Source organism: Enoplosus armatus, chromosome 5 (assembly GCF_043641665.1).
Source record: "Enoplosus armatus isolate fEnoArm2 chromosome 5, fEnoArm2.hap1, whole genome shotgun sequence".
In the NCBI taxonomy this organism is placed as follows: domain Eukaryota; kingdom Metazoa; phylum Chordata; class Actinopteri; order Centrarchiformes; family Enoplosidae; genus Enoplosus; species Enoplosus armatus.
Window position 1 is genome coordinate 11,587,445 of NC_092184.1, and position 16,266 is coordinate 11,603,710.

At 41.1% G+C, this 16,266-nt stretch overlaps 1 protein-coding gene across 1 annotated transcript in view; it reads right to left on the reverse strand.

The window, feature by feature from the left end:
• igsf9ba (immunoglobulin superfamily, member 9Ba) overlaps positions 1-16,266 on the reverse strand; it is a 64,591-nt gene that overhangs the window by 27,543 nt on the left and 20,782 nt on the right. Inside the window, exons 3-4 of the mRNA XM_070906179.1 lie at positions 10,802-10,948; positions 3,007-3,158 (exon numbers count right to left, since the gene is read on the reverse strand). Coding sequence (XP_070762280.1) covers positions 3,007-3,158; positions 10,802-10,948 — 299 coding nt within the window. The remainder of the gene's footprint in view (positions 1-3,006; positions 3,159-10,801; positions 10,949-16,266) is intronic.

A 16,266-nucleotide genomic window follows, 5' to 3' on the forward strand; every position in this document is an offset into this window, starting at 1 on the left:
TGTGTTTGATTACTACTCACTCTTTTATAGGACTCACAAATGTAGAGCCGTAAAGGTAAAATGTGGAAAGTTGTGTTGAGACAGAAAGCAAAGCGGATTCTCGCCTCATGAGGAGGAACAAATCACGTTGCTGTGTCGACGCTCGCAAGCTAGCATGTAGCTTTCTCATTAGCAAACACAAATAAGCAAGCAAGATGCACTTTCTCCAACAGTTTACGTGACATTGTGTCAAGAAGCACTTTGTTTTTGTTTGTATCTGTATTCCTGGAGTACAATAATGATCTTCCCCCTTATAGACTCTCTGCAGCAGGTAAACACCTCTATTGTTGTGTTGCATACATTTGCATAAACTTGAATTTTTTCAATGTGAAGGCTGGAACGTTTGTACAGTGCGTGTTGATTCACTCCTAACATCCAATTTACCAACTGTACAGACGTTAGCTGTAAACTAGCTAGCAACGTACGCACCATGCGTGTGTGTGGGAGTGTTTCAGTTTCTACTCAGCCTCTGACCAATCTCAGAGTTATTCCCCTCCAGTCTCTCTCGCCTCTGTGTGTTTATGATTGAGATTGAGCCACATTATCAGCGCAACATTTTTGCTCATGTTGAAACAGTTTCAACTCGCGTCTTCGCCGCCAGGCTGCAGCACCCTGGGCGAGTTTGTGTCTAATGGCATCTTTCCGATTTTCCTCTTTTAAAAATTCACCTCTCGTTCTGTCTGAGCACACAGTTGTTGTACTAAAATCCTGGGATTTCACGTTGCACTGAATCTATCAAAATCAAATCACTGTTGGATCAAATCATTACACTCCTACAGCACAGGCGGCACATTAGCAGTGGTGATTGTAGCCGACTTCAAAGACAGTAAAGTTAACAGGATCTGATGATATGTAACGGTCATCAGTCCATTCCAATACTTTCTGTGCCATAGCTGTACTCAATCCAAGGTGAGGGGGAGAAGATTAAAGAAAAGGAGGAGGAGGAGGAGGAGGAGGAGGAAGTCAGCAGCAGATGAGGGGGAAAAGAGGACAAGAGGAAAGAAGCAGCAGTAGATAAGGTGAGACATGAGATGAAGGCAGAATCTCAATTTCTGTCACATCCAGAGAGGCTGATATTGGGCTCTGAAACAGCAGGAGGCTGCTGTTGTTTTCCCGCTTGCCTTTTCTTTGCTTGTGATTTGAGTGCACTTTCGGGAAGACCCTTATAATCCAGCTTTAGGTTTCAGTCCTCCTCTGCACAACTGTTCTGTTTAGTATCTTTGTTTTATGGTTCTTTTTCCTGTGCAAATAAATAACGCACTAAAGTAAAGTAAAGAGAGGAGGAGGAGGAGGAGGAGGAGGAGGAGGATGAGGATCCCTCCTCTCCTCTCTAACACTGTCTGTCACATTCCTGCCTTTCTCCATGACGTCTCCATGGATCTGAGCATGTGGGTGAGCAAATATACCCTCATGCTCGCTCACACACACACACACACACACACACACACACACACACACAAACAGACACACACACACACACAAACACACACAGCTCCCGTCTCACCACAAGAAGGAGCTTTCCCAAGTTTAAGGGTTTTGCTTGAACATACACCCGAACAGCCAAATGGAAGAAGAAAGCTGATAAATGCACTGCTTTTTATATTACGGTGCAGCTTCTGGCTCTCACTAGCGATTTTCATCTTTAGCGTAACATTCATATTAGGACTAATGTAATATTGATGCAGAAGAAGGAGATTAATAATGCATCAGAATGTTGTCTAATCATTTACTGAGGGAATGGTGTTAAAAAGAGCGGAGTGGGTGGAGAGACAGTGGAGCAAAAAGAGTAAAATGAAAAGAGAAAGAGGGAAGAGGCCCTTTTACAGACATTCATGTCTGCTGCTGTCACTTCCTGCATCACACAGGCAGCTGTAAAGAGTTGATAGCGCCTGCAGCAGACTGCAATATCAGTGACATATGAGAATGTGACGGCGTGCAGAAAAGGAAGGAGGCATCCACCTTTCAAAACGTTCCAAAAACAATTACAAGCAGTACAAAAAATGCCCCTCAATGCTCCTGTACTTGTTGTGCGTAATCAACAACCTGTTATGTTCAAAGCAGTTGGTTTTGTAATGAGCCGATTAAAGTTTCTGTTTACCTTGACCTCCCTCGCCTACTTCTAATTCCTTTTCTTTCATTCCCTCTTTTGCAAGAATGGCTCCTGACAATCTCTAGAGTACCGATGTGAACTTGTTGCATTCAAGTACTTTCTCCAGTTATGCATGTAGCTGTAGAGAATACCTGCAATAGTATAGTGAGATCATGCAGCATCATGTGGCTGCAGTGCATCATCGTCTGTTGAAGCTTTGAGTCTATAATAAAATGGTGTGTTAAACGTCTTTGATTTAAACCTAATGTTTATTGTTGACGGTTTATGTAGCTGAGACATTTCCACACTGAGGCTGTGCCAGAAATATCTCGTCATGACATCAGACTGTCGACTTTTGGGAGTTTATCCACAGGAATAAATATCACGCATCACCAGACAACAAAGAGGGCTCGGAAATGTGAGATGCGCTGCCAGCAGCTGTTCTTTAACGTTGTTAAAGTGATTCAAGGTGGAGTTCATTTTTACTGAGAAGCAGGAAGAGCCTGACTGACAGTCATGCCGCAACAATCACTGACTGTCATCACTAACTTTCACTTGTTGTCAACTAAAAACATTGATTCACTATGTTTTAATTGTAAAATATACTCTAATTCAGAATGTATTCTTACCTGTTAACTCACTCGTCAACTAAAGCCTCAGCACCACAAATATCAAAGACTGACGCCCTCGACAGAGGTTTTATCACAAAAAGTGTGATTTTTTTTGCAGCACAACAACAGAAGAAACTGATATCAGCCTGAGTGAGATCCAGATCACATACTTCCAGTACAGATGGACTCAGCGGATGACGCCATCTGTGCACAAACCCTGCTTCTATATTTGTACACATTATGCCCATTAGTTATTTTCATTCTTACCGAATATTTTGCGTTGGTTGCGAGCTCCTCCCCCTCCCTCAGCCAGCTGATCATTGGTTTTGGATTTCCCTGGGCAGAGCAGCTAAGCAGGGTGCTTCCCCCTTCCTTCGCCTCCACATACTGTGGCGGCGTCGCTGTAAAAGAAGGTGGGGCTGTGGAGAAAGAGAAAATAATGTTATGATATTTCAATTAAAACAGTAGTCATTAAACTGCCTTCAAATGTCCTGTTTGGTGTTGTCTTCAGATTCTGTACCAAATCTAGATGATGTTTCTGTTGTCATACAGTAGCTTTACATCGACGTTTAGCCACCCGAGCAGCTCTATGGATGGCAATGTCGGTCTGAAATATTTTAAAATCTATTAGATTGCAATAAAACTTTCTACAGACATTCATGGTCCCCAGAGGATGACTCTGATCAACTTTGGTGATGGCTTGAGTTTTTATCTAGTGCCAGCAGCAGGTCAAAGTTTTCACTTATTCAGCAATATATCTAAACATCTACCAGACGGATTGGCACAGACATTCATGGACCCCCCGAGGATGAAGCCTATTGAGTTTTATGATCCCCTGACATCTACAGATTGGCAAAAAACTTTGTGCGGACGTTCACAGTTCCAACATGATGAATCCTAATGACTCCTTAACTTTTCATCTTGTGGCATCATAAGGTTAAAACTATAATTTGTTCAATACTTTAGTTTATGACCACATACCTGCAAAACTAAAGACATTCGCAAATGTTAGCATGCTAGCACGCTAAACTAAGATGGTGGACATGGTAAACATTATACCTGCTACACATCAGCATGTTAGCGTTGCTTGCCTTTCCTGATTTTTGGATTCAATTTACCAACTCTTCTCTTTGTTCTGCTGCTAAAATGGGTAAAATAATGTAAGCAGAAATTACATGACTTATTTCTTACTTAGTAATCACATATTTTGACAAACGACTTGTCGGCTATTCTGACCAAGGATTTATCATAAGAACTGGACTTGCATGGTCCTGCTTGACCCGACATTGGGACATTATGCACCTAAAAGAAAAAGCTGTTCTTGGCTCTGGGAAAGTTTTACAAATATAAAACCTCCATGGTTTACAAAGACACATTTTACAGACTGGTGGTCTATAAGGAAAATGCTATTTGGGCCACAGGGGATGTTTTTGTTGTAGTGCGATGGCTGGCCAGTGGAACAAATTGGCAGCCTTCAACACAGCCATGATTGTGGCCCATTCCCAGTGAACGTGGAACAATTGTGCATTTGGGGGATGAGGGAGGAACATTGGAAGAAGAAATACTCTTGGACAGAAGTTGCTCAGACAGCGGGTGATGCCACCGTTTTCTGGAACACCGGAAGACCTAAAGAAACCACTTAGCGAGATCACTGCATTTCCACCTGATGTTTCTGAGCTTCACTAACAGCCACAAGGGAGCTCTTCACCGCCTGCTGCAGGCCAATAAACTGTACTTTCCTCAGCCAGCTGCTTTCAGTGTTTCAACATAATATTATGATTATAAATAGTGGCACTGTGTTTAGTTAAAGAGAAAAAAGGCGCCGCCATACAAGTGGGTCACTGCCTGCCGCTGGGAGTGCTGCCATGCTTCAGACTGCACACAAGCACCTGGCATGGAGTAAACAAATCGCCCAATTAGCACATTTAGACATCTGCCTGTCCATACTGCCCTCTCCCTCTCTAACACTCATTACATTACATGATACAGTAGATTAATGGAGACTCTAATAAAATGCATGGTTTATGTACCTCTGGCTCGTGCAGTTGATGGGTCAACAGCTACATTAAATGGATCATGATGCATCATTTTATTTATCTTGTGTAGGTGCTTCACTTTATTGATTCTCATTGGTAGATTTGATCAATCCCAATTATTAAGCCTGTATTTTCCATACCTTCATCCTCCTCGTGTCCTCCTCCTCTAAGAACATTTACTCAAGAGCTACTGAAGTACACTTTTGAGGTACTCGTACTGCACTTTGCTTGAGTATTTCCATTTTCAGCTACTTGATACTTCTACTCTATTACAATTCAGAGGAAACATTGTATGTTCTACTCTACATTCATTTGACAGCTTTAGTTACAAGTTACTTTTCTGTTTCAGTTTTTACATAAAAAAACATATGATGAGCTCATAAAATACAATGCATTGTTAAAGATTTAACCAGTGGATGCCAACCTTTTTGGCTAATGACCTCTTAGATAAAATCAGGGTCTAGTTGGGGACCCCTTTATGAGTTGTTGGCAGTTCCACCAAGAAGAGATTTCCTCCTCTAAATCTCTCAGATGGTTTCATTTACATAACTGTTAGAAGCTCAAATTAGAGGTCAAATTATCCAATTATTTCACAAAAAAGAACTTTGTCTTTTCTCTCCCATCAATCATCTCACAGCCCCTCAGATTTATCCTGTGAACCTTCGGTGGGGCCCGACCCTCAGGTTGGGACCTGACTGTATATAAAGTAGTTGAAACTGGCTCCACCTCGACCAGCTACAACAGTAAAATGCTGCATACACATTGATGCATCAGTATTATTAATGTAATCAGACGTGCTGATTTTCTGCAGAACGAATATTTTTACTTTTAATACTCTAAGTAAATTTAACTTATAATAAATTGAATTTTAAATGCAAGACTTTTACCTGGAGCGTCTTTACATTGTGGTACTTTTACTTTAATTAAGGGATCTGAGTACTTCTTCCACCACTGTAAGTGCTGTTATTAATTCTAATACTAATTCAGATTTTTCTCAAGGGATTAAGCATCAGGAAGTAGGTGGCGCACATGGCGGTGACAACAGCAGGCACACTGGTCAACCTGGGAGTTGTTTCACGGCGTCAGATACGACTCGTCACAGATGGAGTGTCACCATGGCTGAGAAACCTGGGAGTTGCTCCACAAAAAAAAGTAAGCTGAGCATCACATCCTCGCCCTACTTACTGCAGCTCTTCATCAATTATATACATTAAAAGATGCTTGAAGATTCTGCACTCCCACTGTTCGTCGTTGTGGACCACACAGCACATCAGCAGATGGCCTGGATGCTCAGACACAGAGTTCGGCCTGTATCTTTGAAGGCTTACATCCGCTGTTATTTGCTCACTAACTCAGGAGTGTGTCTGCATCATTTTATTCCCTCGCTTGGTCTTTCTTTTCTCGTCTCTGCTCCTGAGAGAGTGCGGCTACATAAGAGTACACGTTTTTCATCGATTTCACATCATGAGCCTCAAACGCGCAACGTGTGTTTCAGTGTAAACTGTTGCAGAGAGAAGAAAGAGGACCTTTCTTCTTCTTATGTCAGCACACTCAAGGTACTCCACAGAATCTGGACAATAATGCTTTGTATTAAGAGAAGACAAAGAGGGACTTGCTTCCTCACCGCCACACTCACATCCTACCTTTCGGACAATATTGTTGTGTTTTGAGATGCTCACTGTGTCACATTAGGCGATCATAGACAGACATGGCAGATTACACATTGGACGCCGACCAATCACAGCTTGCCAACTAACTTCACTGTTCCACTGACAACACCAACAAGGAATGTGTAAGTATGTTCATCTTCACTCCGCTCCCCCTTTTTTCTTGTGTCTTCAAGTTGGTAAACAGAGAGTGAGCGTGTGTGTGCATAATATACACATATGCTGTGTTCACATCATATGGGATGGATGGTAGAAATGGGAAACATACCTATGCCACGTCATCGAAATGGTTAAAGAGTTGAAGAGTAAAATACAGTGTATTGACAATATAACACAATATCCATTAAAATACACTTTAATTACATTGCCAAGTCGGATATTTCTATCATAATTATGACTGGGAAGTTGATGTGAATGCTCTTTACAAGTAAGGAACTGATGATAACTGTCCGTCATTATTTAACACTTTTGTCTAAAATCCTAATTTACTGCACACTATAGAGTGATCTATCGTTTCTTATAAGGGGAGTAGTGAATGAGTGAACAAGGAAATGATTTTGGACACAGCTGCAGTGTGCAGAAGCTGGTGTTGCACCAACCAGGTGTGGTTAAAAAGTAACTTAGCACCCCTTGAAAATCTTGTTTCTGCTGAACTCAGTGTTGCTGGTTATGGTCAGAGGTGAAACAGCAGTGCTTTCCAACCTGGTGCTAAGTTAAGTTAATTTGGTATAATGCTCCTGACCTGAGGGTGATAATCAACGAGTAACAGGTTAATTAAAAATAAATAAAACATAATTCTTCTTTTGCTTTCGCCATGTTTACAGTTGGAAGAGGAAGAGCGCTCTATATGCTCCTCTGGGTCAATGTCGCAGAACATATTGTAGAAGTTGTCAGACTAAGTGATAGAAGGTGCAAATATTTTTCTTTCTTTTTGGAAAAAAGATTAGGCTTAAGATTAAAGAGTTTTGTCCATTTGTCCACAACATTTGGACCAATGTGAGCAATGTGGGGACGAATGCGAAGAAAAACAACGTCCACTTACTGTATTATCTAAATTTGCATCTTGGGGTCCCACAAGGGCCTGAGGATGATTGTTCACATGGGTTCCACTTGTAGCCACAATGAGCCCGTTAGTGACTGACAAGGGCAGACACTCATGGGGAATATATGGAGCTGGTGGACAAATGGGTTGGCATTTGGGCCGCAGTTGGGTCAACCAAATGGGTCCTAAATGCCAGCCCATCAGTAACCCAGTGACAGAGTGGCAGGGTGTGTGTCTTTTATGTTTCAGTGTAGATGGTTAACTTAAAATTATGTGAAAGCGCTGGTGTATTTTTTCGATCTCTGAAAAGCTTGCTGAGGCTGAAGTGCAGAGAAGGGAAGGACAGGGGAGACAAGACTAGAGAGGAGAGGAGCAGAAGGAGGGAGGGCAGAGAGAGAGAGTGGCCTTAGTGTCTTTTTCGGGCACAAGGCCTTGCCATCTGACACCTGCCACTGAGTGGGCACGAATTCCCTGTCCGCTTGGCAGGAAGTTAAGGCCAGCAAACAGGAACCCAAAGGAGGAGTGTATGCAAATACCAACAGCCAAAGGAAATGGGTGCCCTTAGTGTCTGTGAGGAAGCCAGATGAAAATGGCACCTGCTTCCCGCACAGACACCCATTTAGAGGACAACAGTAGCATAAAGTCTTCATATGAATTCCCTTTTTGGATATCTAGACTCTGCTGCTTTTGGTGTTTCCATGAATGTCTGTCTTTAAATTCAAATGACAGCCCCAGAAAAACGAAATATTTGTTCCAGTTAAACATGTCTACCCCAAGTGTGTGTGTGTGTGTGTGTGTGTGTGTAGTTCAGGCTTACTCTGTCTCTGTGGCTAGACACATTACATACATGAGGTCATGTAAAATCACTTAATATGCCAAATACATATGACATGCAGGGATATTATTAGTTCTGCCACAGCCCGAAGAGCTCAGTTTCTGTTGAAAGGCCTGACAGGAGTGGAGAGCAGCAGAAGAGGGAGGGAGGGAGCAGTTGAAGTTAAGAGTGAATACTGATGAGGCAAGCTACAGAGATGCAGTATGCCTACACAACAAAACATTGATACACACACACACACACACACACACAGACACACACACACATGCATACGCCCACACGCTCCAAACATCACGAGAGTGCGCAGGTGATAGCAGAGTATGACCTATTCACTCTTCAACCACAACTTCAACCAGCAGACAGAGATCTCATTTAGCCGCACACAAACACACACAATGAGACGCTCTCATGTCAATGTTGATGTAAAGCGCTGTACACGGAACACAGTGCACAAAGTAACTTGCAGCGTGCGGTGTGCTAACACACGCCGACACACAAACACACACAAAAGAAAACATTATGTTCTGCATTGATAATAAGCGTTTATACAGATCAGCATTTTTCATTCCAAAGTGATTATGCCGTGCAATGGACTTTATAAATGGTTCCTTGCACGGTATTTCGCATGCAGCGTGTTGTAATCATTATTCAAATACCATTGTAAAACATATGCATGATCAAATCGAATATGCATGAGTTTCACGCAGCACTCATAAGCGCCAAAAATATACATGTGAATGAGCTTGACAGTGCTTGTGCTCGCAAAGTCTCGCTCTAACAACACAGAGGATTACAGCTCTCTGAAGTTAGAGACCTGTGAAGCTTTAACACAAGAAAATCACCACTTTTTGGCCTGAACTTTTCTTTTCTAACGCCTGTTTAGGAAACATTCACCCACTCATTTTAACCAGCTACAGGAAAAAAGCCAACTGAGATGCGGGGAATGTAATAATACAACATGAATTCACTGCATTTACTTTCCTGCATCTTTGCTGCATCATGCACCTGCAAACAGCATTTATTCAGTAACATCTACTGCAAAACATATGAAGCAGCTTAATATAATATCTGTCTAAAAAACATTCCTCACATGAAACAGATACAGGGCTTAAAAAAAAAACATAAAACACAAAGGCATCCTTGTCTCTGTAGTCTCTGGTGCGCTGCAACAATGTGAAGACACACTTCACATAGGGTTCTCTGAGCCACTGGGGCATTCCTGGGAAATGCAAAGGTGCAGATTTTTTTTCCGCCTGGTCATCAGTTTGATAGCTCTCAGACTATCACAGACGATCCCTGCCGGAACCGCCTTAAACAGGCCACAATCAATTCTCTCCTAACCAGCCTCTCATCCCCTTTTTTACCCAGGGCCTTTTGAAAAGGAGCTGCAGGGACGATCTAAAACAGAGTCCAACGGTCATTCGTTCAACCATGAACTGTCTCCAGCAGACAACTGGACCAGGGAGTCAACGCTTTACACAGAGGAACCAGTGTGGCTGAAGGGCTGTTTGTAGGACTGCGACTTATGATTTGCAGAAGTTTATGATTTATGAAGTTTCTTTATTTGTCTTTATTTTCTTTTACCATAAAAAGAAAAAAGGACACTGTGCTCAACCATTGAGAAAAGTCCAGCAAGTATAAGAATGCCCTTTAAATCAGTGCTTTCACTTTCAGCAAAGGGGAGTAAAATAATTAACTAAATACAGATTTTCTATATAAAATGTTGTGAAAGATTTACCAGTGACGTCTTCAAATGTCTTGTTTTGTCCAACTGACTGTTGGAAAATAAGAAAGCAGCAAATTCTCACCAATGAGAAGGTGGAGCCACTGAATGTTTTTTCTTTTAAAAAATGACAAACCATTAATCAATCATCAAAATAGTAGGACGATGTCTTGTTCATGTACAATATCTACTTTTCTGTCAGCCGACTAATCGACTAATCATTTCAGCTTTAGTCGTTTGACAAAAAAGTAGATATTGTACATGAACAAGACATCATCCTGACAAACCAAAGCCGAATTTAGCCATAAACACATGGCTGTCAGACTGTATGTACAGACAAACAAAACAACAACAATAAAACATTTAATCAAAACTATAAATTACTTCTCACTCAGCAAAGAAACTCGATTAAATCAATATAAAATCTTAAATGAATTACAAATGTAAAACATTACAATAATAATAATATAATAACCCTGTAAACATTTACAGTATCCACTGAACATGCAGATAGGACCATTTTTTCTCGTAGTTGATGTAATAGACTCCACCCTGGCATTATTATATGATTATTATCATCAGGTGTGTTGATAGACTGCTAGTGCCTGTGCATGGTGTCCAAAATGTAGAAAATACTAGTTTATTGTATGCGGTGTAGCTTCAGTGTATGACGCAGGTTTTCTATTTCTTTTTCCATTCACACCCACAAACACATATGTTCCCAGGCCAGAGAGCGGGCACCGTGGGCAGGCAACTCACCATTGACTGTGAGGTGCACCCAGCTGCCGTTGTGGAAGGTGTCGTACTGTTGCTCCAGCATCAGGACCCTGCACTCATACCAGCCCTGGTCCTCGGAGCGCACTGGGTCAATCTGTAGGGAGGCCTTCCCATGCAGAGAGGCTCTGCCTGCAGACAGAGAGGACAAAAAAAACCCTCCTGAATGAAACCACTCCAACACTGTGCATTTGTCTTTTTCTGCTTTTAAAAACACCTGCATGCTCTTTTCCCAGCAATGGTCGACATCTCCACTTAAACTCACACCTAGTAGCATTGCTGGTCACCACAAAGATCCATCATAGCAGTCGGGGGTTAAGTGCTTCACTTCAACCTTTTTTTCTTGCTGCATGAAAGAGTCTTTGGTGTAATATTTTGAGTGGGTGCTACATACTAAAATACTGCTTTTGTTTGTCTTTTAAAGAAATTAAAAAGACAAATAAAATATATTCTTCCAGTGAGTTCTGTACGTTATTAGGATTAAGTGCACCATTATACAAATCTCTGCTTTTCCCATTTCCCCTTTATCTGCAAGTGCTCCATAAACTCAGACTTAGAACTTCTAGTTATTAAAATAAGCACAAGCACAAGCCTATTTTGATGCACAAAGTCCAGGTAGGGTGTGACAAACAAATTCATTCTTTCTTTTTTTTCCCCGGATTATTCCTGTTCGGGGAGTACAAACAATCTGGACCCTTTCCAAGCACTGGATGGAAGGCAGGAAAACACCCAGGACAGGTTGCCAGTCTCTCACAGAGTTAACAGAGACAGACAATCGCTAACACTTACTGTACAGTCATACCCACAGGCAATTTAGAGCCTTCAATCAGGCTGACTTCCAAGCCTTTGGACTGTTGGAGGAAACACAAACGGGTATAATGCAGACTTTAGATACCACCCAAAGTCACAGGATAATTAGCAAAATAATTCTGTTTGTAGATTTAGAAGAATAGTTTTGACATTTTGGGAAATACACTTGCTTTTTTGAGTTAGATGAGAAGATCAAAACCACTCTGATGTCTGCACAGTATATATAAAGGTTGTCGAATTTCCCCCCGGGGATCACTAAAGTATTTCTGATTACTGATAAACCCAGAAGATGGTTACCTTAGCATAAAGGCTGGAAACAGGGGCACACAGCTAGCCTGGCTCTGTCCAAAGGTAACAAAATTTGCCTAAAAGGCTCAATAAATAACAGAATTTATCTTGTTTGTTTAATCTGTAAAAAAACTGAAGGGCCAGGCTAACCTTAGCTTAGCAAAAACTAGACACAGTGGGAAACAGCGTAACAACATAACTTTAGCCTGGCTCTGTCAGAAGGATTTTGTTTGTTTAATCTGTACAAAAACTGAAGTGTAAAAATGACAAGATTTGGTTTTACAGGGGTTTATGTGCAGGACTATTTCTTTAATGAGATACCATATGTTAATTAGTGACTTTATTACCTTTGGACATAACCAGGCTAGCTGTTTCCCCCTGCTTCCAGTCTTTATGCTAGGCTAACAGTAAGCTGAGCATCTCCTGGCTGTAGCTTCATATCTAACAGAAAGACATGAGAGTGATATCAATCTTCATCTAACTCTCAGCAAGAAAACAAAATGTTGAACTATTCCTTTAGTCGATTAAATCACAATATTCAACCAGACATAAACTACCACCTTGCTTGAAAACAAACCAGCTACCCTTCAGTATCAGGATTCATGCATAAAACTACCTAGGAGCCATACCTTCAGCTGAATTAAGATAAAGTATTTGGTGTCGCTGTGGAAAAAGACCAGCCTTCCACTGCACATAAATCATCTATTTCTTATAAAACTTCTCCATCCCCACCTCTTTTTTTCTTCAAGGCTGAGGATAAATTGGAATTCTAAAAGGAGGAAATCACAAGGGATGAGAGAAGTTCAGGAAACCAGGCATGGTGAAATCTTCAGCTGCTTAGCTGTCTGTCTTCAAGCCTCCAGCCCGCTGCTCACATGGCTGCCTCTGACAGCCCAACAGACTAAAACATTCGCTTCTGCTCTGTCTGACGAGTGTTTTCAGATGGAGCCTTTTTCCAAACTTTGATGTGTAGATGTACTGTAAGCACTGTTTCCTGTTACTTCAGACTGAGTGGCAGGCAAATATATTGACGTTGAGGGTGGGCTGAATTGCTCTACCAGCACTGTATATAAATGCAATAGATAAGATACCCCAACCCTGGGATTGTTGCCATAGTTGGGGTAGAAAACTGACGGGGGTTTTTTGTTAGCAGAAAATCAATACAGCAAAGAGGAAGAGAGAAGAGTGGGGACTGCAGTCTTGCAGTAAAAAGGTAGCTTGTCTTTAAAAAGTCAGGTCTATTTTTGCCTGGGCATTGAAGTGCTGAGTGGGGCGGGTGGTGGCGTGAAGGGTAGGGATCAACCTCGACTCCCATTTGTCAAAGATTGAGAAGGTGCTGCTGTAAACAGAGTTAACAGCACTGTATCCACGTCAGGACCGGCCCCCTGGGCATACACCACTTACACAGTACAGGGTTCTGTCTACTGTGAAAACAGACGAGCTAACACCGTGCTCAGATCACATCACAAGCTTTGTCAGATAGGAAAGCTTTGAAGAGGAAACACTAAAGATCCAAAGTGACAAAGTTGGCAGACAAAGTGAGGTACACTAAAAAAACAACTTTAAGTTCCAAAGAGCTGCGATTAATACTAGCTGGTTGTATAACCTTTGATTAAATTAGCACTATCGTAAATACAGTTAACTTTGACCACTAAAGTTACCTTAAAGTAATAACATTTCAAATTGTAGTCTCATTTTTCATCCCTTGGGATTATGGAGTTCGCCACCCTAATATATCTTTTTCACAGTAGAAATTTTGACTTGTTATATTCACTTGTTATATCATTTTAAGTGTCCAAAACCACTCCCTGGTTCACTCATTTACTCGTCCCTATACAATACACACTCAGTATCTAGCTTCACATTTTGATTAACCATTCTTTTAATTAGCTAAATCGAGTGAATTGGAGTTAATATTGGATTCTATTTAGACAGCGATGGAGTGATTGAGATTTTGCAGGCATTTCTCAACTGGTTTGTTGACACTTTTGTCGTTCTTTTTGACAACTGATAGATATTGTAGCAGTCAGAAATTCACAATATGCCTGACTTGGAATTACAACCAGGAGGCTTTTTCTTTCTATGACATGTCAAGATTTCTGCAGAGAAAATTACCTTTTTAATGCCATGCTAACGTGCTACTTTGCTAGCAACTCAATTCTGGAGTAAAAAAGCAAATGACAAAGCCATATAAAGGCCTGCTTTAATACTTTATACTGTATATTCACATATTCATTAACGCCCTCTTTTTAATATTAAGAAAAAACATAGCATTTTACATCAGTATCCTGTAGCCTACTATGTAGGAAAAGTAGATCTCCTGTGAGGACGATATCACTGCCTTACATGTACTGTACATATCCTTATTATTTGTGTCCACGCTCCAGCTAAAGCTGGTGCTAAGAGAGATATGATTTAGTTTTCCAACAGCTTGTCCCAAAGCAGGACGATCTGACACTAAAATTTCACAAGCTGCACATCTGAATTATTGATTGCGTCATTGCTTGAGTGGGCACAAAAATAGATGTTTGAAATGTTGTAATTTCCATATAGCTGCAGGACAAACTGGCAAAAGGATCCAGGATAGATTTTAGTCTGCAAGGAGATATGTACAAGTTTAGCAGTGAATTAGACAGGGAAAATACACAGTTATAATGAGGGGAAAAAATCACATCTTCTCTTTGAGGAATCTTGAATCAACATATTAAAATGAATATACTGTAGGTCTCTTAACAATTAGCAAGACTGGAAAGTGAACAATGGTAATGCTCACTGACCCAGACAAAATGATTGACCCATAGATGGATTTACTGTCACTGAAATCTGCAATCTGCACTCCTCTGCAATATTTGGATTTGTCCATTCTGTACGTACAGTATTCATGGATAATCCACTCTGTTTTGGTTGCAGCTGTGTGATGGAATAATATCACATTTAGTTATTCATATTGAGTGATAACAATTCATGGGAATAGTCCAAATGAGCTCTGAGACCGCACGGCCCCAAAGAGTATCTCGTAAACTACAGTCCAGTGTCATTATCACACTGTCACCATGCACATGCAATCCCCAGAACGAACTTTAATCTATGTAATGACACCGGCCATATTCATGTTGCATCTGTTCACTGGTAATTCCTCAACAGTGGACTTGACGCCACATGGCAGAGGCCCACTTGAGCCCAAGTGAGCAACAGTGGATGCTGTTTGAAAAGCAGCGTTCGTTCATATCCTGCTGCTAGTCAGGATGTTACAGTAAACAATGAAACACTCCAGCAGCTGCAGTATCTACTGTAGCCACCACAAAACTAATAGGAGGGTTCCCCAGACAGTCAGTCACTGCCATTAAGTCGTCTTTGCAGTGATGACCCTGCTTAAAAATCCCACAGGGAGGAATTTCAGTGAATTCAATATTATTTACACCATTTTCACTCTATTTATATAAATGAAAATCTGACAAATCTGTTATGTCCACATTTAGGACACTCTCACAAGGGAGATGAATCCTCCGGCTTTTCGACAAGCCATGCTTTTCCTTTATTTCACAGCATATTACCAGGCCAGGCAGGGGTTTTGTACTTGGTAAAGAGGTGGGAACAGGAAGGGATAATGCTGACCCCGTTCTGACAGCTCGCCATCTTGTCCCAGACACTGAAGCAACATCAGAAGAACCAATTTCCTGCTGCAAGTAATCTGTGTGAAGGCAGTGGCAAACACATTGTCTAAGCCAGGAGAGGGAGATTTCAAGGTTGTGTGAGGCTGTGATGAATGTCAAGGAAAACACATGGGTTTATCAAATATATAGCATTATCCTAATTCTAAAGCTGCTATAGTCAACATTTTTATATTTTTATTTTATATTATATTAACAATGGATCAAATGTGAAAAGGGTCGCTTATCACGTGACTGTGCAGTTCGCTTCAACTCTGCGGAGCTTTACAGCATTTTTCATTTCACTGCTTTGATTTTACGGCACACAACTTTACTGTTCTGGTTCAGTCTCACCGCTCTCATAGCGTCGCTTTTGGCCACAACAGGCAGCTACTTTCAGTGAATGAACTCTAAAAACTACACTACTGGTGAACAAGTGGAGCATTTAGCACCTAAAGAGTCAGATATTTCCCTCAGGAGTTGGTAGAGACCAAACACAGAGCTAAAAGAGAGTGAATTTTGGACTTAAATTCACCAGGTGGCCAGAAATATGACTCCAAATGAATGATCCATATCTGCAGAGAGCTTAAATGAACAATTTCATAATATCAACTAAACATAATACACTTAGTTAAAACTAACGCAGTCTAATGAAACAATCCTGCAATAAATCCTCCATTCATGAAATCTATAATGTGCCAT